Source organism: Malaclemys terrapin, chromosome 6 (genome assembly GCF_027887155.1).
Source record: "Malaclemys terrapin pileata isolate rMalTer1 chromosome 6, rMalTer1.hap1, whole genome shotgun sequence".
Classification (NCBI taxonomy): Eukaryota; Metazoa; Chordata; order Testudines; family Emydidae; genus Malaclemys; species Malaclemys terrapin.
In genome coordinates this window covers 128,015,331-128,040,620 of record NC_071510.1, presented here as the reverse complement: position 1 = coordinate 128,040,620, position 25,290 = coordinate 128,015,331, and the positions used below count along the sequence as shown (strand labels likewise).

The 25,290-nt window shown below is 45.5% G+C and overlaps 1 protein-coding gene across 11 annotated transcripts in view; it reads right to left on the bottom strand.

The window, feature by feature from the left end:
- CELF4 (CUGBP Elav-like family member 4) overlaps positions 1 to 25,290 on the bottom strand; it is an 861,689-nt gene that overhangs the window by 164,788 nt on the left and 671,611 nt on the right. For 7 of the 11 annotated variants that reach the window (XR_008445494.1, XM_054032838.1, XM_054032839.1 and 4 more), the window contains exon 4: positions 3,190 to 3,318. Coding sequence is in view for 10 of the 11 variants with exons in the window: in XM_054032838.1 (XP_053888813.1) it covers positions 3,190 to 3,318 (129 nt within the window). In the remaining variant the exon portion in view is untranslated. The remainder of the gene's footprint in view (positions 1 to 3,189; positions 3,319 to 25,290) is intronic. The other 4 variants (XM_054032841.1, XM_054032847.1, XM_054032843.1 and 1 more) reach the window with 1 other exon arrangement.

The window sequence follows — 25,290 nt, the reverse complement described above, 5'->3', positions numbered from 1 at the left end:
CCACCGTGACAAGCTGAGGCCTGTCTGAAGATGAAGAATCTTTGCTGGCTGAGAGTGACTTTATAGGCATAGCAGTGTCTTTCTCAAATGTGTCACTGTGGTTAGGATCCTCTGTCTTCGTGTTGCAGAAATATGCCCGTCGATGTTGTCACATGTCAAAATATCTAGTGACATATGAACTGCCACAACAGGGCTGGTGTCTTCTTCACACACGCCAGCACATTTGATGAAATATTACATGCCGATCAATATTTAATGGATGCATTTCACTGTCAAGAGAGGAGGGCTTCCTGTTTAAATTGAAGATACTTTTCTAGGAAACGGCTGGAAGAATGACCCTGATATTAGATGGAAAATTCTTGTTCAAATGCTGATGCTGGAGAAAAGGCTGTGATGTGCCACGCTTCAAGGACAGAACTCTCCCAGCTCCACGCGTCCAAGTGATAAGTACTGTCTCAAAAGGGCCAACAACTGGCTAGTCAATCCAATGAGACCAATTTTCACATTTTAAGGATTTGTCTGTGAAACCCGATATAAGAGCTTTTAAATTGGGGATGGCAAAGACTGACGAGGCACACTGTTTAAATCGGGGTGCAACAGGCGCACACTCAAAAATGTGTGTGTGCATTTGTTTCCCTGCAGTTTGAGCAAGTTAGTGGGTATATGCACATGCAAAATGGCCCTTTTGTGTGTATTTACCTATCTTACAAGTGTAGATTCCTATTTGTTTTCAATTATGGGTCTTTGCATTGTGCCTTGCTGCAAAAGTTAGGTCCATGTGATTATCCAATCCATTCTTCTGGGGAAAAATGCAAGATCATTTCCTTCGTCCTATACATTCTTCACCACTTTGCCCAGGCCAGCTTTAAGTGATGGGGCTTCTACCATTTCCAGTTAGGAAAAGGACAGTACTGGGAGTTGAGAAATCTGGTTTCTCAGTTCAGCTGCACCATTCTGCCTCCTTGGACATTGCTGGCTTCACTGATTTTAGACTCTGCTAACGGTGGAGTAAATTCTATTTTTAAATCTCCAAAAATCAAATAGGAAAACAAGTTCAGAAGTTCATCTCCATACTCAGATGTCAGCATGCTTCCTGGAGCCTGCAATACTGCTGTGCATATTACAGCTAGTTGAAACATTTGGCTTTTTGATCATAGACAATTTTTATTTTGGTCAAAATTACCTGACTTTTCTCAGGGGACGCGGGGCACAAGCAAGCACTCTCCCCCCAATTTTTTGGCTAAAAGATTTTGGGTTTTGAAATTTTATCTCCCCCTGTAACTGAATCGCTGTCTCCAGATTGCCTCTTTATGGCCAAAGGCGGCTTTGCCTCAGTTTCCCTCTGAGGTTCCTGGAACTAATCCACAAAGGCTTTCCCCTGGCTAATAACACCCCTGTTTGGGGCTGGTCTAATAACAAACAAGTTGAAACAAGGCTCAAAATCCCACAATAAAGTCCATCGACCCACAACACAACAGTTCATTCACAGCTCTAGGTCTTCTTCAGGCCCAGTCTGCTCTTCATCAAGCAGCCAGTCCCAACCGTTTCTAGCTAGAGTCCTTCCCTGTTCTCCAAGCAGCCACTAACAGGCTTTCCTACCTGGAGTCCTTCCTTTCCCAAGGAGAGGATCCAAAACTCTCCCCGAGTTGTCTTCTCTATCATTGAGAGACCAGCAGGCAAACCCCTCCAGCTGCTCTGCTCTTTTGACTCTCAGCCTTCCCCAACTCTCTCTGGCTCAGAGACCAGCAGGTGCACATCTTCTGCGGCATGCCTGGTCCTGGCTATTTCAGGGTCTCCTGCAGGAGACTTGCTGCTCTCTGCAACCCTCAGCAACCTTCTCCAGACCTTTGCTGACTTTTCTCGCTCCCTCTCCCAGGCCTCTCCCTTATTTATCCGGGAAACCTGATGGAATCACATGACCCATCTTTATATTCCCCACATGGGGAGAGGAGCTAATCATCTCGCAGATGAGGCTGAGACCCATTTCCCATTAAAGGTCCAGCCACCCAGTGGCACCCCCAAATTTAACATTTTAACCACATCTCTTTTGTGAAAATTGACATCTTTTCAGTTTTTGATTTCTTTGGAAATTTAGGGGAAAAGAACCATTTTAAAAAACATGTTTTTCATGAAAAATAATGGGGATTTTCTGACCAGCTCTACTGAACATACTACAAGAATGGCCTTTCTTTTGGTGTTTCGTTACTTTTGCTTTTGCTCCCAATGGAAATGGTCAAACTCCCATTGACTTCATTGGGTGCAGCAGCAAACCCTAAAACACTATTCCTGTAGTATTGGTTGGAGTATTGATAGCCTGGAGTGGCCACAGTGAGAATTACACATGATAATGAAGAGGAACTCTTGTGTTGGAGGCGAGAGAGAAGAGAAAGGGGCCCTGGCTTCCATTCTTGGCTCTGTTGCTAGGCAGCTGTGTGGGCTTAGAGAGGCCTTTTCTCTCCACGGGCTTCTTTTTCCCCTCTCCCATTCTTTGTCTGGTCTATTTAACTATTAGCTCTATGGGACAGAGACTGTCTCTTATTGTTTGTACATCGCCCAGAATAATGGGGTCCCAATAGGGATTGGGGCTTGTAATACACATAATAAAATCATCTGGGACTTGGGAAGAGATAGTGGCTGAAGATGGCAGGTGGAACACTTGGTTCTGTTAAGCGAATGAATGAGCACATTTCACCTAAAGGTACTCAAACACAGACAAAGGAAAACGTGGCTCTGGGTTACCTCAGGGCGGATTATGGAAGCAAATTTTACGGGATATGGGTGGGCACATTTTCAAAAATAAGTACTTAGGTGGTGCCCACAAAACATGCACTTACAAGATGGGTAGTGATGCATGCAAGCTGTTATGCAGGCAAAGAAGTGTACGCACATAATCATTTGTGGGCATGTATTTTATACATGCAACTGGCCCTTTGTGCTCAGGCACACATATCCTGCAGAGACTGGGCCAAACTCGGCTGGTATACATGTTCTTCAATGGACCTTGGCCCATTTACAGCAGCAGAGAGTTTGACCCACTCCTTATGGACCTTAATTGGAAAGTTTGGCCCTAATCAATCCAAGGGGCGACATTCATCTAGCCACTGAGTCACCCTAGTCTAATGGATACTGCTGCACAGAGGTTGGGACCGGCTGGAGGGGCCACGCACCATGCATCACGAGCTGTCTTACCTTTGCTGTTGCCATCGGGTCCCCGGAGGATCGTGCACTCCTCAATGTTCCCGAACGCCTCGAATAGCCTGCGCACGTCGTCTTCTGACTGCTGCTTATTGAGCATCCCCACAAAGAGTTTTCTGTCTTCTGGAACAAAATAAAGAGATGCTTACCATATTTCAGGAGGAGTGCGAAAGCCAATATGACTCCACACAACATGCAAAAGAAAGAGGTGGGAGGGAGACGCCCCTCTCCCCTCCCCGCCAAGGCAAACATTTTCAGAAGTGGCTATGGATTTTGGATGCCAAGCTGGAAACGCCTTAAAGGGGCCTGGTTTTCAGAAAGTGCCAAGCATCACGTTGAGCCCTGGAAGATCGAGGCACCTAAAACCAATTAGTCACCTCTGAAAATCGATGCCCCAAGCCTCATGGGTCAGTTCTTTCTGCTCAGTCTTTGCAGACGAGTTCCCGGAAATAAAACACTGGTATTTTCCAGACTGCCATTCAAAGGGAATGCATACAAGGATGGCATTTAGAACCAACCTTCAATTAGGAAGTGCCCTTTTTAGTAGCCACCACTTTACCCTATAAGCTGCAGGAGAAAATAATTAAGTTTAACAGAAGCGGCTCTGTTTTGAATTGGTCTTTGATTTAAAGCAGCAAGGGAAGTAATTAAATGGAATGGAAGCCCTGGCTTGTAAATGAAGATTCTGGTCTTATATAAATATATATAAATGCTCACATACACGTTATACATATAAACACATTTATGTACCCACACAGATCTCTACATATACACACAGACAAATACAACAGGAGTACTTGTGGCACCTTAGAAACTAACAAATTTATCAGAGCATAAGCTTTCGTGGGCTACAGCCCACTTCTTCAGATGCATATCAGTTTTTTCATGAAGTTGATGGATTTCCACTCCATACGGCTGAATGCAGTGCCTTGCATAATGATATGCATCCGAAGAAGTGGGCTGTAGCCCACGAAGCTTATGCTCTAATAAATTTGTTAGTCTCGAAGGTGCCACAAGTACTCCTGTTCTTTTTGCGGATACAGACTAACACGGCTGCTACTCTGAAAACAGACAAATACGTATTCAGACTATTTTTGAGGGTCAGCTGATTGAAGCCAACTGAATGGATTTTGCCCAAACTTGCAGTGGTCACCATTTAAAGTCAACATTTACTTATACAAGTATTTAAGATAGGACAGGTACATCCTATTTCAACTAATGGGAGACCCGCTAGCATCTTGGATACCACCGTGCTCTGTTGGTAGATGTTGTATTTACCTTTGCGCTTATGGTAAGGTTATGTTTACACTACAGGCTTGTCAATCAGGGGTGTGAAAAGGTATGTTCCCGGATCAACACAGCTGTGCCTGCATAAACCCCTAATGTAGACGCAGTTATATTGGAAAAACTGCACTTTTACTGGTATAGCTTGTTTAGCTTGGGTGTGGAGTATGAATAAACTACACCCGTGAAAACACAGCTTTGCCAGTATAAGCAGTGTCCACACTAAAAACATGTTGTCATTATACCATACCGTTATACCTATATCGGTAAACAGCTCCTAATGTAGACCCGCCTGTTAAAAGGAACAAACTTTGACAAAGCACCCAAAAACAGGGCCCAATCCAATGGCCACCAAAGTCAATAGAAAGACTTTTATGGACTTCAGTGGGCACTGGATCCACTGTTAGAATGGATTTCTATTCATAGCATTGTGACTGGCAGCGCTATTCAATATCACTGCATGAAGGGGGGAAAAAAGAAATGTACATGGTTTACATTGTGTATGTAAATAGGCCATTTACACATGCTTCATAAATGTGTAACTCATCATTCATTAAATACTATGTAAATGTGTGTGAACCAAGATGGTTTTTTTCTCGAAGCAGTTTACAGAACAGATGCAACCAATTTGAATAAATGCATGTGAGTAAATAAATACTTTGAATTTTTTTTAAACGTGCACGTTAATAACCTGAACCTGACCAGAATGCCCGTTTACAAAACCCCTTTTCTGGTTGAGAACATGGGTGATTGGCACCAGTTTTACTCATTGAGAAAGAGGTGATTTAGGCAAACTGGTCCGCTTAAACTGGTTTGATCAACGTTCACATACCCAAGAAGTCATCTGTAAATTAGCAAATTGCCTTAGAAACTGAGCTAAAAGTAATTTTTGTATGCAGTAGATTAGATCCCTACCCCGTTAGGGTGATCCTGATGAACCAAGAGCATTCTGTGTATAGAAAATGCACAGATGGCTAGGGTAGTAAGATGACCAGCCTTTACGTGGCCTTTAGCTGCGTAGCCAGCGCTGAAATAGTAGGAACACAGCACACTGGGTTATCCCCACGCTTTCTTTTTCTCACATCTCAAAGGAAGTAGCTAAAGTAATGGACAGTTCAAAGGCTTGTTTTCTAGAGGCATGCATAAGGAAAGTGATAGCTTTGATGACTGTCTTAATCAGATCTACTGGGAACCATGGAAATAGGAGCTAGGAAGATCAGTTAGTGCAGTGTCGGACTTCCCCACTGTACTTTTTCAGTGCTTTGTCTAGACTATTTTTCAAGTAATCGAGTCATTTAATCCTCCAATGGCAAGGAATGGACTAAATATTATAAATGTTCTCTATAGCTCTATGAGTCCGAGGAGCTTCCAGCATCCCCTTGGTCACCTCTCTGTGATGGGCTGCATGTATCTGCCAATGAAGGAATATTTCTTAACCACTGGGTGGGCACAGGGAGAAAGGGAAAGATTCAACTGTAGAAAAGTCTCCCCCACAGCCAGATGAAACCATCTTCTTGGAGATACAATGTGTATGGTCCATCAGAAACCACTTTACTCCATGGGCAAATTGCTCTGTGCAATGGAATCTCTGTGATGGGGTGTTAAACCTTTGACAGGTAGCTATTAACGCTACTCAGATCCTCAATGAAGCATCTCTTTAGGCCTTGCTTAGACAAAGTCTTAGAGAAACCAATAAGTCCAAAACCCTACTGTGTGTTTAGGTGTCTGGGAAAACTGGTTTGGAGAAGGAGGTGAGGTGCAGGGGAAAGAAAGATCTTTGAGCACAACTGAAGCCAAGTCTCCACTAGAAGAAAACTTGCTGGTATAACTACACTGGTATGGGTATGCAAGCAAACCTTCCCGGAGTTGACATAGCTAATACTGGTAAAAAAGTGCTGTTGCCAGTAAAGCCTATACTGCCTCCCTAGAAAAGCACTTTTACCAAGAAAAGCACTTTTATGCCGGTATCGATGTGTCTGTTCTAGGGTTTTTGCCGGTATCGGTGTGTCAGACAAAATTCACACCCCTAATCAATGTTATAATACCAGCAAAAAGTTCCTAGTGTGGACCTGGCCTGAGACTGCCTTGCCTAATTTAGTTTATGCAAAGCATAAATCTAGGTATGTTACGCAAACCTTTTATTTTTTGGTTTTACTCCCTTTTCCCTGACATTCAGTCATCCGCGTCTCACTGAAGACTGCGGGCAAAAGGTGCCCATCACCGTCAGTTTTGTGCCATGTCCACCAGATGGCCACGTGACCACCAGCCACTGGACTGAGACCCTCTACTCACTTACTCATGGCTTTAGGGCCAAGATTTTCAAAAGTGGCTTGTGACTTTGGGGCCCAAGTTGACCCCCCTTAAAATGGCCTGATTTTCAGAAAGGGCCGAGCACTCACCCTGCTGAAAATCAGGCCCTTTTAAGGTGACTCCAAATCACTTTTGAAAACCTTTGTGTTTTTTATAACAGTGATTTATGGCAACTGCTGTCTCAAACACCTAAATGTTCACACAACCAGCTGGTGAAATGAGTCGCTTTAACAACCAACGGCTCCTAGGCAGCCTTTTAAGCACCCATCAGGTTTGCTCTTTGCATTCCAGACCTGCAAGAAAGCTCATCGCGACGTTATAATAATGTATCCCGTGCACTGAATGGGAAGAGCGGAGGAACACGGCAGCAGCTGGGAACATTCAGTGGGTTCCCGATCTCGATGTGCACCTGGATTCATTTGCATGCGACTGAAATTACAGCACCGTAATCCACTAATGAGCTTACACTGAACCTTTCACACCACCAGTGCCCCCAGATGCTTTGCCAAGTCCCAAACAAAAGGCTGACATGCCGAGTGCCACGGTAACTCGGCTCAACTTCATCAACTATGTCTGAGAGAGCACGAGGAAGGCCATTAGGCCACCAGAGCAAAATGGAGAGGGATTGCATTGGACACAGTGTGTTGTGCATGGGGATGAATGTATGCTATATGCTCTCTCTATTGGTGTTGCTTCCAAAGCATCCTGTTATAATAGAATATATGGAGATATACCTATCTCATAGAGCTGGAAGGGACCTTGAAAGGTCATTGAGTCCAGCCCCCTGTCTTCACAAGCAGGACCAAGCTCCCTAAGTGGCCCCCTCAAGGATTGAGCTCACCACCCTGAGTTTAGCAGGCCAATGTGCAAACCACTAAGCTCTCCCTCCCCCCCTTATGAGAGTTCACTGCACTGGGTTTCTGTCCCATCATGCAGATCACGCTGATTTTGCTGCTGCAAAGGGAAAGGCAATGTCTGCACAGTGGAAGTTCAACAGAAAGGGAGAGACATCAAACGTTCAAGTCTGGGCATGGACTTGGACCAATCTCCTGGATCAAACCATTCCAGAACATTGTGTGTGTGTGTTAGTTTCCAAACTTGGATCTCAATTCCATGCTGGCATCTGTTTCTGGAATGGATCATGCAAGATTCTGGGTCAGAACACCCCAAACTCTGAACTTGTCACATTCAGAGCGCTTTGCAACCATGGGCTACGTCATTCTCAGACCAGCCCTTTGAAGAAGGTAGATATCATCATCCCGATTGACAGAGCTGGAGAAAGAGGGGGGTTATGATTTGAAAAGTGACTCCCTACAAACAGCTCCACTGAGCCCCACGGTTATTATGCCTCAGTGATTTCAGATCAATTAAGCTCAGTTTACGAGTAAAAGCTGCCAGTAGAAAAAACCCGAACTTGGAATCTGAGAGTCAGGCTGGTTCCTTTCCTTCTTAGGCGCCCTCAACAGAAATAAAGCTGGCACTGATGGACACTGGTGATATTTTCTACACTTTTGACTGTGATTTCTCCGCTCAGTGCTGATTGGCAGTTTGCTCCAGCCTCCTTTTCCTGCCCTCAGTCTTGCAGTCTCATTACCTCAGCTTCATTCTACGCCTGACTCTCAGACATTCCTCCCTCCCTCTTTTTGCCTGTTATGTCACCCTTACCCCTCTCCCTTCCCTTTGTCTTTCTGTTTAGCTGATCCCCTTCTATCGAACACTCTTCCCTAACAGGTCGTTTTCAGCCACCACATTGATTGCTCTGTTCGACCAGCTGCAGCTAGCGGGTTGATTGGTCCTTTCCCTTATTCTGCGTCCACCTTGCCTAATTAGATTGTAAGTCTTTGGGGCAGGGACTGTCTAGGGCTCTGTGTTCGTACAGCACCTAGCACAATGGGGCCCCAATCTTGGTTGGTCCCTAGGCATTAGAGTAATAAACATGATGAATAAATTAAAATATAAATTAACCACAAGGCCTCTCTGTAGAGTAACCGTATGTAGCCTACATTTCCCATCCATTCCAGCAACAGTGCAAGGTACCTTGGTCTCTGCTGGGACATCAAAAGCTGGAGAAACGAAACCAAAAAAATAATATAGAAGATGTACCCTTAATGACACCCCTGATATTACAATGTAACAAGGCTTCCCACCCGCAGGTTCCCCTGCCAGCCCTGCTAGGGCTCGCTTGAGTCAGTGGCACTAGCTACAAGCCACACGGGTGAAGAAATGTAGCTTGTTAGCTAAATATACGGTGTCTATAAATCTCCCGGGCTGTGTTTATATGACGGCCTGGCACCTCCCTTGGTGTGAATAGGGGTTAAATTATTCCCTGTTCTATTTGTATTTAAATGTTATGTTTCCATGATAAGCGCAAGGCAGAGGTGTCAGACGGGCCTAGGGAAGGAGACGGCAGGCAAGAGAGGTGCAATGATAGAATGTTGTACACCGAGTGTCGAGTGAGGGGAAGTGCTAATTCAAGAGACAGAAGGGACAATGAGATGCAGGATGCCTGACCCTCTGCAGGGCAAAGGATGTGTATGATACTCGCCGAGACTGTGAAGGGCCTAGGGGAAAAATCAGGGTCACACACACACATATATGTGTAGCTAGCTTTTCTCTCGCTCTCTCTCTGTATGTATTCTTCATACTAAACAAAGAGGTTGAATCCCTGCTCGAGCAGAAAAACAGACTCCGACCACATTATCTGTGACGTCGCAACTAGTACCTCCATAATACAGAGAGAGATCTAGCTGTTTTCTGTGGCCTGTGTCATGTAGGAAGACAGAGATGATTACAACCAGGCCTTAGGGCCTTAAAAGCTATGCGTTTGTGTATGTGCGTAACAAACTCATTGCCATGGCATATGATATAAGTGGGTAGATTATGAGTGTGTATTCTATAGGCAGGTACAATCCAGATGTGTGTGTGTTTGTGCTATAGCAGGCACAATCCAGGTGTGTGTGTGTGGGGGGGCTATAGCAGGCACAATCCAGATGTGTGTACATTCTATAGGCAGGTACCATATGTACCTTTTCAGATCCTGCCAAAGGCAAACGCATGAGGAAATGCGATAAGGCAACTGCTGACTTTCTAACATTCAGGCCTCTGCCTACTGCATACCTTCATTTTGGCTCTGAACACAGATATTAATTAATTCCTTATTAGTATTATTCATCCCTGTTTGTCTCACTACTATTCTTTTCTGCTTCTAAACGTGACCAGTTGCGACAGGGATTGCACATACAACTAGTGACTGGCTGCAGAGCTCAGATCCGTCTGCAGGGTGTGTGAGCCTGTGTCCTCCAGCACCGTGGAAAGCCGCTCCAACACCCGTGCTTAGATAAACAGCTAATGACAGCCTGTTAAACTTGGTGTGTCACAATGAGCAGAGAGGGAGCAAGAGGTAGAGTGGATCTCCCCGGCTATCTGCTACCCACTCCAGCAGCTATGCACTCTGCAGCATTCACTGTGTCCTGGGAAGGCAGTTCCTAGTTTGCTCTCCTCAGCAGCCGCTAACACAGGCACCAAGGGCCAGTTTCTCCTCTTTGTTCCCAGAGGGTTGTACAGGTCTCCAGGTTCTTCTTGGCAGTGAGCAGCCTACAGGCCAATGGCAGCAGCTGGAAAGAGGGGTTGGGGCAAAGCTAGTGTCATGTGAACAGCCAGCTCGCTGCAAAGTTCCCCACAGATCACGAGTGACCCGCGTGCCAGTTTGGGAACCTCTGGGTTACATCACAGGAAGCAAAAATAGCCCTCAAGCTGTGTCAGCTTTCAGAACAGAGGTAGTGTCTACCTTGGGCCAAAGCATAGGGAGGGAACTCCAGATCTGAGCTACTGAACTTTGGGGAAGTTTGGAACCAGCTCCAGATCTGAATCTCAATTTGCCGGCTCCGGCTATATCCCTCATCCGGAGCTCTGTGTAGGAGTCCCCCCACAACTCTCCCCCTCCTCACATTTGCTAATCAGGCAGCTCAGTAGGCTAAAAGCAGGGCATTTCCCGTGGTCCGAGCCGCGTGCTCCTACTGCCATTTTCACAGCAGTCCTACGGCTGCGTGATGATGATTAGGTCCCTTTCCACAGGGGAAGCAATTACGAATTCTGTGGTAGCTAATTGTAAATGAGCTAATTAACTTCTCCGTGGTACCTTGCTGAAAAACACATGAACCTTGTAAAATGGAGCGGTTTCGGAAATTAGGACAGAAAACCCCCATCGCCCCCAACAACTTAACTCAAAACAACAAGAACAAAATCTACCCTCCTCCCGCATAGCCCCCTTCAAACAACACATCCTCAGAGGCTAATTCTGCAGCAGGCTTTAAAATGTTTGCTGAGTTCACCTGCTCATCACAACCCGGTGGCTTTTGGGAGCCCTAATCACATCTCAGCTGGAGCAGTTTGCTTGGATGTAACTCTCCCCTTTCTCCCTTTTTTGTTCTATTTAACAGATTCTTTATATCCCAAACGTTAGGAGTTATGATTGCACAGATGCCAGTCTCCTGGTGCTGGAGACAGAAGCTTCAGAGACACCCGGGCTAGAGAAAATACCAGCAAATCCGAACAGCTGTGTGATAGGGACAAGTGCAAATGAGCATAAGCCTAGGTGTGGGTTTTAATTCTCCCATGGAGGGAAGGGTAGATCCATCTTCCTGTAAGCATGCTACTCCCCAGTTACCCCCTTGAAAAATTTCTTTTGCGAGTTTTTTTTTTTAACTGTACAATTGCACCCTGAGTCCTGAATTTTAAAGGGATCCTGGCCATGCTGTACAAAGTCAGAAAGTTCCTATAAAGTAATCACCATCGGAGATGCCAAAGGAAAGAAACAAGAGATGAAATGCCTCTCATCTTTGCCTGAGCCTATGAACACCCTTCTCTTCTTTTGGGTCGGGGAGTCAGGGTTCTATCCCGAGTTTTGCTGCAGACTTGCTGTGTTCTATCAAGCAAAGTCACATAACCTCTGTGTGTTTCATTATTCTTATTAAGGAGGAGGGATGGTCTTGTGGTGAGCTATTTACCACTACTCTTACAGTACCACTGAGGGACCCCAGTCAAGGATCAGGGCCCCATTCTGCTCAGCACCCTACAAGCAATGGAATAAAAGAGAGAGCCTCTGTTTCCCCATTGTCAAATGAAGACGGTGGTGCTTCAGCCAGTCTGGCAGGGATGTGCTGAGGATCTATCCATGTCCTTGCTCGCTGGGGCAAAGAGACCCATCTCTTTCTGTAAAGATCATGGGCACCTATGGAGCAACAAGGACAGCACTGATAAATCCCTCAGAAGCTGAGAAGTTCAGAGCTACGTGCTGTTATTACAGCTTTCAATGCCATGTGCTACCTCAGCGGAGTCAAAGGATGTATAGCAGAGGTGAGTCAAGGAACTGAGGGCTGGGACCAAGTACTGACTTCAGAGTGACTCTTGGGAAAAGGTCTTTGAGTGGTTGTGCTTCTGCGTCCTTCACTACCCGCAGCCTACCAGTGGTATGCCAGGATAACTGCACACAGTGCATCACAGTGATCGCGCCTTGAGGTCAAGGCCTGGATCACTCAGAACAGGCTGTTGTGACGTTGCACTCCATATGCTTCATAAAAATATGTTTATAAGTGTGAATATGATGTAACTAGAATGTGCTTTATGCAAAAGGTCTCTGGTGAGGTATCATTACAAAGCCTATAATCTACTGCGTTTGGTCATCCTATTTGTATGAATGTATCTTTCTTGTATCTGAAATTAGGAATATGAAATATAATTCTAAGGTCCTACTGTAGTTATGCAAAGTGTGGGCCATTAATGGTGGTTTAGAATTTTGATGGCTCCCATTAACCGGGACAATTGGTTGTAAATGACTCTATTTACTTGTAAGCCTTCCTGTATACGTGTGTGCCAGCCAGTGGGTAATGAAGTCTCACAGGACATGTGAACATGTCACATGATACTGGAATCCATCTTAAACCTGGTGTTTTTTCATTTAGAAGGAGAGGTGGAAACCCAGAGAGAGACAAAGGATTCCCACCTTGTGCCAAAGCTATAAAAGGGGGTGGAACAGAACAAAGAGAGTTCCAGTCATGAGAAAAGCCCTAGTTTGCACCTAAGATGCCTGTGGAGCTAACAAGGACTGTACCGGGGAAAGGATTGGGCCCAGACTAGGAAGAATTCTAGTCCGTGAAAGAAGCTTATTGGAACATCTCTGAGGGTGAGATTTTATCTGTAATCAGTTTCTTAATGTATTAGGCTTAGACTTGTGTGTTTTGTTTTATTTTGCTTGGTAACTTACTTTGTGCTGTCTGTTATTACTTGAAACCACTTAAATCCTACTTTTTATACTTAATAAAATCACGTTTGTTCATTTATTAACCCAGAGTAAGTGGGGAGTAATACCTGGGGGAGCAAACAGCTGTGCATATCTCTCTATCAGTGTTATAGACAGCGGCCAATTTATGAGTTTACCCTTTATAAGCTTTATACAGAGTAAAACAGATTTATTTGGGGTTTGGATCCCATTGGGAGCTGGAGACAGGAGTACTTGCTGAGCTGTTTTCAGTTTAGTCTGCAGCGTTGGGGGCGTGGTTCAGACCCTGGGTCTGTGTTGCAGCAGGCTAGCGTGCCTGGCTCAGCAAGACAGGATTCTGGAGCCCCAAGCTGGCAAAGAAAATGAGCTCAGAGGTAGTTTCAGCACATCAGGTGACAGTCCCAAGGGGGTCTCTGTGACCGAACCTGTCACAGCTATGATACCTTTACCCATATTGACTAGTAACTCACCCCAGTAGCTCACTTTCAGTACCCGCTTTAGTCAGCGGGGCTACTTTGGAGTACGGCACTGCTCAGTGTGACTAAGGGTGTCACAATCTGGTGCTAAAGGCTTGATCCAGCGCCCAGCAGGGATGATGGAAAAACATCCAGTGACTGCAATGGAAGATGGATAAGGACCTAAGCCAAAACCCGGTGTGTTCCTCTGGGCGAGATCATGAGTTCAAGCCAAACTGCAAAACAGGCCTTTTCTAGCTTTGTATTCACTTCAGTCCAAAACCTAGCAAGTGATTTTGGAACTGGGGATTTAAGTCTGGGGACCTTCAGGACTTGGGGGGGGGGGGGCGGGGTGAGGTTCCAATTTGTCCTCTAGTAACAACCATTTGTTTACTCTTTATCATCCTCTGGGCAGGCTATGTCAGAGGTGCAGCTTGTCATCTCTGAGCAACCTTCAGCAGAAACAGCGTCCTGAAATCAGCCCCCCTACCCAGCTGTAATAAACACAGCTGACAATCTCCCCAGCAATCCTGCTCTGCTCTGGGAATACGGCTGTCATTTCTTTCAGCACTTGGATCATATCAATATGACCCCTCACAAGTACATCACAGTGCTATTTTAATTGCATGCCTGGAATTGGTAATCTAATTACTTGCTTTAATGTCATTAACCCTTTCCTTGCCCACAGTAAGTTTAACCCACCATGGCCCCCCACTGGACCATCTCAGTGCTTATCACAAGTCTGGCCGAGGCGAAACAAGAGGTAGTTTCAGTTCACCTCCTATTAGGCAGATGTCTGTATCCCAAAGCAACTCCACCACTGCTGACCTTAGGTGGTGCCTTTCTTGGAAGTGTCAGAAGAGAGGGACACAGATTGTGTGGGCAATGGAGAAAGAGTTCCGCTTTCACCCCTAGAAGTGCTCTCACCAGGCAGAACGTGGGGAGCGTCTACACTCTACCATTTTTAGGGATCAATAGAAGTCTTTGACCTCCAGAGCTTTCAGACCTAGCACCTTTCATCACTCCTGCAATCACTGAAGTACCCTTTTAACAGGAGTATCAACTTCCCTGTCCTAAGGTACTAAACAGAGCTGGGGGAATAACTGACTTCTGAGTGTGGTAGCAGTCCTGAAAAATCAGAGAAAAAAATTAGTTCAAGTTGAACCATATCTGAATGTTTGGGGGCATTTTTACTGAATCAAAAAAGTCCAGTTCAGGTCTGATCCAGAGCGGGGATCTGAACTTAGTTTCCCACATCCCTGGTGAGTTCCCTAAACATTGGGCTAAAGATTATTGGGTGGGGAGAGAAGCAGAAAGGTACCCCGGCACTTCCTCCTCTGGCCATTTTGTGAACGGACGAAACTATTCATGTCAAATTCGCAAATAGTTTCAGGTTGAAACTGCATTTTTTAGCAAATCAACTATTTTTCCGACAAATTTTGCCCAGCTCTTGTTATAGCTTCAAGGCAAACACCAGCAGTTCTGGTTAGTTGAACCACGGCTTTAGAGCAGCAAAGAGGGGCAATTCTACACTTACATTTTAAATGATAGGTTTCTTTATGGCCATCCGGGTGTTCAGGATAGAGCTGGGAAAAATATTTCACAACAAATATTTTCTAAGATGAATTTCAATCCTATTCCCCATAGGTTCCTTCACAATACAGTAGAACGCAGCTTCCCCTTGTCTGAATTGTCCACAAACAGATCAGGATTCTCCCCAGTTTATTCATTATCTGAAATTCTTCGCTAGAAAATTTCTGTGAATGGCTCTTGGTGTGTAGCTTTTTGGTGAGTATTCAAAAGCTGATCTGATTTTTGATTCAATGTGCAGATCATGTGGCCTGTTTTTCTTCCCACTATCACACTTCGAATCAGGTTTCTGATTTTTAAAATCAATTTTCGGTTTTTGAATAGTCAGCAGCATTTGCCTACAATTCACTATTCTATGACCATCGAGCTGGTAAACTAGTTCACTAGAATATTCATGGGAAGCAAACACAAAAAGAGGTGTGAACACTGTAGAAGTGGTGTGTGTAAGTAGATATATTTTTCTCACTACTGAACTTTTTAGGACTCTCTTAAAAAGTTGTGGGTTCGGTATTTCTATTTATCGGAATCTGTTCGCCAATCCCAAATATAACAGAGCAGATTTCCCAATCAGAGAGAGAAAGCCATCACAGCTTTAACTATGAAATTAATATTGGATCCAGTTACTTCTGCTCCTGTGATCCAGTTCTGATATAGAACTTGGACGTGATGAATTTAGCACATTTTTATTCTTACACTCTTCTGCACTGATGTAGCATGGACTGAGCCTACAAGGCAGTTCAGTTTTCACGCTTGTTCAGTGCAAATCTTAAAAGATTCTTGACAAACTTTGCAGGGTCAGTGGTGTGAAGGCTGGCAGGTCAAGAAAATAAGTTTAAATCCCTAAGCTCATTTCTTAGGTAACCTGTAGGGTTTGAAACCCTCTCCAGAAACCTCAGAGCCAGGATATTAATCCATTGCACCACTCAAGCCTTGAATTGCTGTAACAGGGGGGGAAAGGACATATTTTCTCTTGCAGGAGCTGTGACAGCATTTCAGATCAAATTAAACTTCAGTTTTTAAAGACTTCAGTGGAGGTAATTGAAACACTTCCTCACAATCGCCTGAACCTAAGTGTTATCTCTCTTTTCCTCTGTATATCATCCCCTTTCCCCCAAGCCTTAGACAGCCCTGCCTGGCTGCAGCCTCCTTAATATTAAAGACGGTGATTAAATGGGATTCGCCAAAAGACAAAGGGCTGAAAACCTGCCAATTGTTAATCCCTCTTTCGCCGTGCTTAAAAATTCCATTTCCTTCATTTGAAGAAAGGGGAGGAAAAAAAAAGAGAATTATACGCCTATGTCTAATTTAAATTCTGGCGTCGCGGGTCCTGTTCCCTTCTCCCTCTCTTGACGTCTGAATATATTCCTTTATTACCATTATTACAGCTTTCTGATTGCATTAAAATTCATCCACACGCTTCTCTCCACATTCCACTTTTCTTTTGCCAGTTTTTTTGCTAATTCCCTTTTTCTCCCCCCTCCCCACTTTCAAATTATACAGAATGTCATTAAAGAGCTCCAGAAAATGCCTCAACTCCTTTCTCCCTCGCTTTTATAAACTTGCCGGCTTCCTCTCTCTCGCTACATCCACAAACAAAGAAGAAGGAGAAGGAGAAGAAGGAAAAGAAGAAAACAAAACAAACACAGCAGCACATCTCATCATTTTAAATAACATCTTTCCTGCATAAAATGGCTGAGGGCCCAGTGCTGATTTCACAAACAGAAGTGCAACTCCTACTAAAGTTATCAGCATTATTTGTATCAGGGTAACACCTAGATGGACCAACTGAAATCAGGCCTCCATTGTGCTAGGCTCTGTACATACACATAGGGCTTGTCTACACTACCCGCTGGATCGGCAGGCAGCGATCGATCCAGCGGGGGTCGATTTATCGCATCTAGTATAGACACGATAAATCAACCGCTGAGCGCTCCCCCATTGACTCTGGTACTCCACCAGAACGAGAAGCGCAAGATTCCAAAAGATTTCAATTTGGAAACATCAATAATGTTTTCTTTTGATAATGTTGAATCATTTCATTTCAAGAGTGTCAATGCATTTTGTTTCAACAAGGCAAAAACATTTATTTTTCTTAACCTAGAAACATGGTAATAAAATGTAAACTATTAAACCTAATATATAACAATAAATATATAACATATTATTAAAAATTCATATTTTACTATCATATTAAAGTCAGAACTAAATGAATCGGAACAGTAAAGTCGACACTAAACAGTTTTACCTTATGAAAACAAAATATTTTGACATTTTCAAAACAAAATGAGAAAGTCAAAATTATTTATTTTGAATTTTTTTCTGCCAAAAGTTTTGTGGAAATCCACACATTCCCACTAATATGTTTAGATTTTGATGAAAGTGCATTTTCTGATGGAAGTTTACGGTGCTGTGGCCATATAATAGAGAGACAAGGTGGCTGAGGTAATGTCTGTCATTGGACCAACTTTGTTCGTGAAAGAGAGAAGCTCCCAAGCTACGCAGAGCTATTTCTTCAGGTTTTTCTTTCTTTCTGATGGAAAACTGTTTTGTCAAAAATGTTTGGACCAACTCTGCAAATGACCCACGAAATAAGTGGGTCAGCATGAAGGAAGAACCAGGCCCAACGTATCCACATACCCAGAGAGTACGTATGAAAAGCAATGTTCAATCCAAGGTTATACTTGAAATAACACCAGGGACTCAGGGCTGGATCCAAAATGCATTGAAGTCAATGGAAAGATTCCCACTAGCTCCCATGTGCTATGGATCAGACCCTTAGCTTACATGTGTTGCTATTTGGTATATTCATTGTAGCTGATAATGCATCCCTCCACCCTTCACCATTCTGATCGCCTCCCTCCTGCAGAATGCTCTATCGCACCTATGCCAGGGGTGTTTGTTGAGGTCACAGAGCAGTGAGGGGAAGGATGGCAGGGGGCTTTTTTCCCCCTAGGAGCAATGCTATTGACGTGCATGGGTTCTGGAGTGGGGCGTGTGCTTGCCTCTTGCATGGACTTTGTTAATGCGTTAAGGAACCAGACAGAATAACAGCTCTGTTCTTACCCTCGAGCCTCAAGTCTGGGAGGCTGGATCAACCCCAAGCACCCACCCACCCAGCTGTTGTTATTTTAGCTTCACAAATGTCACAAACAAATGAACCCAAACCAAGAATAAAAGCCTTTGGACCCTCAGACACAACCACAACTAGCAAGGCTTCATAAGCCAGGCACGGCATCGTGGGATTTTAATGAGAGAGAAAACATAAGAACATAAGGACGGCCATATTGGGTCAGACCAAAGGTCCATCTAGCCCAGTAGCCTGTCTTCTGACAGCAGCCAATGCCAGGTGCCCCACAGGGAATGAACAGAACAGGGAATCATCAAGTGATCCATCCCCTGTTACCCAATCCCAGCTTCTGGCAAAGAGAGGCCAGGGACACCATCCCTGCCCATCCTGGCTAATTGCCATTGATGGACCTATCCTCCATGAAGTTATCTAGCTCTTTTTTGAACCCTGTTATATTCTATGTATAGAAATCATGCACACAGACACAATGGAATCCTCCTATAGTGAAATCACACATGGGGCCCTCATCCAAAGCCAACAGAAGTCAGTGGAAACACATACATACTGCAGTGGGTTTTGGATCAGGCCAATGTCTCTGAGGGCCTGCTGTGCCCATTCCACACCCCACCAGGATTGGAAGTGATCCTAAAATCAGGGCAGACCTTTCCCACTCAGTGGATTGTACTTTTTTTTTTTTGGCTAGGAAAGGCAAGATTTCTTTGATGCTACTTAGCATCCCCCTCACCCCGCGACCATTTTATTAAAGATGATTTCCTTCTTCTCCCCTCCCCAACCAGCTTTAAATGCCACTGTCATTTCCAGCTGCTGACAGAGCTCTCTAACTGCCGCGCCAAATGGCATTCGCTAAAACCAACTAATAGAGGGAAATGAGGTTAACCTTTAAGAAAGGTGAAGATGAGCGGGGTGCTATTCTGGCAGTAAAGAAGAGTTCATAAACAGGCCTCTCGCTGCCAAGACAGCTTAGCCCGGGTGCTGCTGTTCCTGATAGCCGAGCGTGCAGATTTTCACAGGCCAGTTTTGTGGGAGAGAAGCAAAAGCTGTTACAAGAATGCTCTACAAAAAAAGGCCTCTATAAGCGCATCGTTAGTTAATGGCTAAGTGGTAGAGGTAGACGGAAAATTTTGGTCAAAACTGTTTTCTGTTGGAAAATGCTGTTTTGACAAAACTGCCTTTTTTTTTTTTTTTTTTGCTGCAGCATAGCGGTTTTGATCCAATTTTGTGTAGGGAACAAAAACTGAAAACAAACAAAAATCCCGACAATGTCAACATGTCCTGGGTTTCACATTTTTGGCACAAAAAAGCTTTGACTGTTTGGTTTGCAAATGACTCCTTTTTCCCAAGTTACTTTATTTTACATTAAAAGTTAAAATCTAAACGAAACCATTCAATTGACATGAAACTACTTTTTAAAATGTTTGTTTCGTGAAAAATGTCAAAGTCTCACAATTCCTTGGTGAGATGAACAATCCCTTTTCTGACCAGCTCTATGGAGTGGGATAGATTTTAATTTTCAAAGGTCTCCACTAATCCCCCGGTGAGCCTAAGATCTGGGGAGCACAGGAAAGACCCGCTCTAGGAATTATTTGGGGGAAGTTCTATGGCCTGTGTTATATAGGTCAGATTAGATGATCACATTGGTCCCTTCTGGTCTTGGAATCTGAATAAACTATGCTTCATCAGGACAGCGCCCCCTAGTGCTCAGGTTTTGTATAGTGCGCCTGACTGGCGACATGCATAGGAGAAAAGAAGAGCTAGGATCAGGGAATTAGGTTGTGCTTCCTTACAGCAATCGCAGGGAGAGAGACCCCTGGCAGGAAGGACAGAGAGCAGCAGGCGGGAGCTCAGCATCTCACAGGCTCAGAAGAAGGAGCTGAAGCCATGAGAGCAGTGCAAATGTTCAGACGAGAAGGGGATGCGCTGACATCAGCTCTCATCCTCAAAGCCCAAATTTAATATTACAGTTGGGTCTCAGGGAACCTGCAGAACGAATCTCCTGTGATCAACTGCATTAGCAGCAGCGACCATTGTCGCAGCAGGATGGGATTGTGTGTGTTAGGGAGGAATTTCGCTCTCCTATTCTCAGCTGATTTGCTACATGTGGCCTGCATGTATACATCTTGTCTTGCCCTTGTTACAAGCAGAGATCTCCCATTTTAGCCCTGTTGCCCCGCCTCCCATGGGAACATGCTGGTATCTGACATTTACTATGGCAAATTATTCACTCTAGAAATGCTGAAGTCATGAAATTGAGCTAATAGCCAATGGGCCAAACCCTCAACGGGTATAAATTGGTATAGTTCCATTGCCATCAATGGGCCAGATCCCCAGCTGGTGTAAATCACTGGAGCTCCACTTAAGTCAATAGGTTAGATCCTCAGCCAGTGCAAATCGGAGAAGTACCAATATTACCTTCTGGGGATGTGGCCTAATGAACCTTGTACTGGTGAAATTATTTCTTCCTCCAATAGGTCCCCAGCCAGACCAGCAAGTGTAAAAACAACCACATTCACCCTGCCTCCGTGAGGTGTCTGATCAAAGTCACTTTCTTTGCTTGCCCCAGATCAGAATCTGAAACTGCCTGTTTCTATCTGCCGGAGCTTCACAATCCGCATGGGCTCTCCACAGCCTGGCAGGGGTCTTTTCACTGCTCACCTCCTCACCACTCAGAATCCAGCTCACGTTTCCTGGAACCGAACCGGCCATGGCAGTGCTGCAAGGAACCGCATCTTTGTTTTGTCAGCAAACAGCCAGCAGCTACAACTCAGACACACACCTGGGGGAAAGGGGTGGTTTTACAGAGCCCCTTTTCTGTGATATTATTTTCCCCATTTCCCAGCTTTTGGGCCTTTTTGGTCCTGGGCAGGCTGAGAGATGTGTAGGTTGTAACTCTCACTCCGCTTTGCAAAGGCTTTGTTCTTTGTACGCATGGCAGCAGCACGCGTCTCTTCGTAAAACGGGACAGCGAGTGGTAACACTGACGCAGAGAGCCAGACAATGGTCTCGGCATGCTCCCTCTGGGAAAGACCCTCTCTAGTGATCTGCTGTATCAGGAGGCAGATAAAAATGAGCATCGCCCATAAAAACTGATAAGGATTAATAGATTTTAAGGCCTACATGGACCATTAGACCATCTAGTCTGACCCCCTGTATATCACAGGCCATTACATTTCCCCCAGTTATCCCTGTATTGAACCCAATAACTTCTTTGACTGAAGCAGACCTTCCAGAACGGAGTCATAAGAACGGCCATACCGGGTCAAACCAAAGGTCCATCTAGCCCAGTATCCTGTCTTCCAACAGTGGCCAATGCCAGGTGCCCCAGAGGGAATGAACAGAACAGGGAATCATCAAGTGATCCATCCCCTGTCATCCATTCCTAGCTTCTGGCGAACAGAGGCTATGGACACCATCCCTGCCCATCCTGACTAATAGCCATTGATAGACCTTAGGAGGGGAGGATCTCAAAGACTCATGACCCACTGTAAAACAGTTGCGTCATTATAATGATCCCTCCCTACAGGCTTTGAAATCAGGACCCAGGAGCTGCAAAAGGCCCCATGGCCCCGCCCCTCATGCTGCACCCCCCCCCAAGGCCCTGCCTATTCCCCCAAGCCTCTACCCTTGCACCGCCCCTTCTCCCCAAGGTCCCCCTCACTCTGCCCCTTCCCCCAAGACCTCGCCCCCATGCTCCTTCCTCCCCATAAGACCCTGCCCCACGCTCTCTCCTCTCTGCCCCTCCCACCTGGCGCTTGTCCTTATGGTTGGTAAAAAGTGTGTGTGGGGGGCATTCTGGCTCCTCTGTCAGAACCTTCAGCACCACAGCACAGATCTGTACTACTTGAGTTAAAGCTGGCAGCAGTAGTTGGCTGTTATCCTCTAGCAGACCAGGTGCTTTGTCAATGGATTACACCTGGAGGATTTTGGAATGAAACAGTCTGTACTCCTCAGAAGAACCAAGAACAGCTGGAGAGATTATAAACTGAATGAAAACAATGTCACAGTTACGGTAAGGTTGGGGAGACTGAGTTGGATAAAGAGAAAACTCAACTCTTCACCTGAAAAGTTGCCCCTAAACTTGGACGGAATGTCTGAAAATTTGAAGCTAGCTTATTTTTCTTTTTCCAAATTAATATTTCCTCTGCTCACTGGGGGGCAAAGCAAATGCCACCCAGAGAGGGCCTTAGTGTGATTTCCAAGAGATTCCCATCATGCAGGGACAGTTCGGGTCCTCTGGGCATTTCTCTGAACTAGGAATGGCCCCGAACCCAGATCTGGTCTGTGTGTGGTGCTCAGAAGTCTGCCCTAGTTTGCTCGGAAGAAAGCTGCCAAGCTGACATTCAGACATAGGGATTTGTTTACGACCTTCCCTAAGTTGAACCAAACTCAAACCCTTTTCACGTTTCCCCATCACTAATAGGCTTTACAGCAATACTATACTCCTCCTCCTCCTCTGCCTTCTGGAGCATCTTTCATCCGAGGCTGCTTTTCAGACATTAACCGATGAAGTTTCACCACTTCCACCCTTGTCACTGCCGCGCATAGCTGCATGCCGCAGGGAAAGGCTCCAGTAGCGGGGAAAGGCTCCGGAAGTGTTGCGGCAGCAGGATACGACACTAGGAAAAAGTAGCAAAGTAGGCACGAGAGGCACTGCGTGGGTGCACAGAGAGCCAGGCAGGGTATATACTCTGGGGTTCAGGCATGTAGGTCACGCTAATGTACTCGCCTACACTGCCTCACTGTCTACACTACTACTGATACCTGTGCTAGATGCCATCCTAACTGTAAACGTCCCTTGAGGGCCAACATGCAGTACGGAAAGAATGACTCTAACTACAGGCTGCATACAAACAGCCAACGTTTCAACTGCTTATTCGACACTTTTGGGGACACACTTGGATCACGGAAATCAGTTGCTCTGGAATTCCCAAGGGAACCTGGTTTTGCCTGAGTTTTCTGACATTCCATGAGGTGAGCCGTACAGAAAATGTCTGGAGATTGTGGTGGCTTTTGGCCTGTCTGCATCTGGCCTCAGCTGAGTGCATGAAGTGCAGGGTTGGCCAGTTAAACAAAAAAGGGGCTCTGGGGCTCAAGGTTCAGCCTAGGCTGCGATTTGTATGTGAGGGGAATATAAGTGCCTGTGCGTGCCTGCTGGGCCAGGCTGGGACTACCTGAATGCAATGCAAAGTGTGTGGTGCAGGGAATAGACAGTAAACAGGTTCATGGACTGTAAGAAAGAAATCAAGACTAGGACAAAACAACAACAACAACCCACCCAACAACCGCCAAAATTACAGAGCAATTGTGCGTGTAAGGAAAATAAAGCTTTGGAAATAAAGGGCTAAATGACATTTGTTTTTAGAGAACTCCCCCTCCCCCGAGTGATTAGGAAACGAGCTGGACTCGGCGTGAACCCGGAGTTGGATTGAGGCAGCCGGAACGCTTTCAGTTCAAGCTTGACTTGGCAGTGGCATGATTACCCCTCATTAAGCGACACTGGAGAACAGCACTGATGCTGCTCCACAGTAGGTCAGGGACCTAGGGCAGCCAGTGGGGCACTGGGCGGGGGCCGACAGGCTGTCCTTAAGATTCACCATCAAAATGCCACCCCCCCATCCCAAAACGCAGCACCCTACATCAGAGCCAGACCCTGAGATCTTAATGCTGGTTAATTTCATCCCCCGGGAACCGGAGCTGCTGTCTACAAGCAAACTGGCAGAAGAGTTTAGCGGAGAAGAGAAATGATCAGAAATAGGAAAGCACATGCTCCTATCAGTGAAGGCCCCTAGGAGCCACCAGATCCTCTGATTCGTTTTGCAGCAGACCAAGGGGACAAAGGGGGAAGAGGGGGTCATCAGCTAGAACCAAGGGGTAGTTGAACCTCATCAAATAGATGTTGCATGGATCGAAACCGTGCCATCAGTGAGGTATGTTGCCACAGCGGTGAGTGTCCAGCATGGGTAGCATGAACCAACCAAAGTATTTAACATGACACCGAGCAACTTCTCCCCCTTTCCTGGGTATTTAACACAGTTTAGTGGAGTTCAAGGTTCACTGTCTCATCTCCGTTCACATCATCCGTCCATCCTGACACAGCCCGATCCTGCCCTGTGCTGAGTGCCTTTCAAGAATGCTAAGCAGCTCGTGGGACCGGTGCCCCTGGGTGAGGCTGGTTTTCCTCCCCGGAGCCACTTGGGGTGGGGAAGATGGAATGATTGAGAAGAGTGGGGAGAGAAGAGGGGGAAAAAGACAGTCAGAAAGCCCCCGCTGCCCTCTTTTATTGTGATGCTCGCTGCAAGGCTCCCGAACAGAATCGTGGTGTCGCTTTGCAAGACAGACTGTAAGAACTGAAAACACAGTGTCAAAAGAAATATTTCAGGCTTTGACACCTCATAAATTACAGTTCGTTGACTTCTTCCTGGGTCTAGATTTAAATTAATGGGCAGTCAGGGATCTGTTTATTTAAGTGAGGCACAGGCTAGATCCTGCCCCACGGATGTCTCCCCATAACCCCGAGCAGTGAAACTCCCATTCCAACTTTCATTCTCAGAGTTGGGGTATTGTTATCTGTTATGCCAGGAGACGGCTTTTCCAAGTTGGTCCTTCCAGGTGGGGCATTTGGAAGAAGAAAAAATAGGAGGTCATGGGCAAGTAGTGGGCACCAGTGCCAGGGTGGTGGGGGCTGTATATGACACTGCATAGAACAGAGCCTATCTTTTAAATGAAGTGATAAATTCAAGGTTCTGAATGCCTGTGGTCAAAGACCCATTGCACTTTTCTGAAGAGTAGGGGTGTTCAAAGGCTGTTTATGGTGAGACGTAGGATATAAATGCCTGGATGGACTGATGGCTAGACAGACAGACAAATGGTGTTAGCCCAAGTGCTTGACCAAATGCCAACAGGGTGATTTGGCCTTCCTGAAATTCCTTTTGTGCAGTTTTAGTTGGATACAGTATTAATCTGCATGGCTAAAGCGGAGCTATTTTGTAGTATTACTGGGTCTTATTGAACAGCTGCCATGATCCATCTAACTAGCGGCTGTGTTTTGGTGCTGGGTGAAATGCTCCCAGGATACAGGAGTTGATATGTAATGC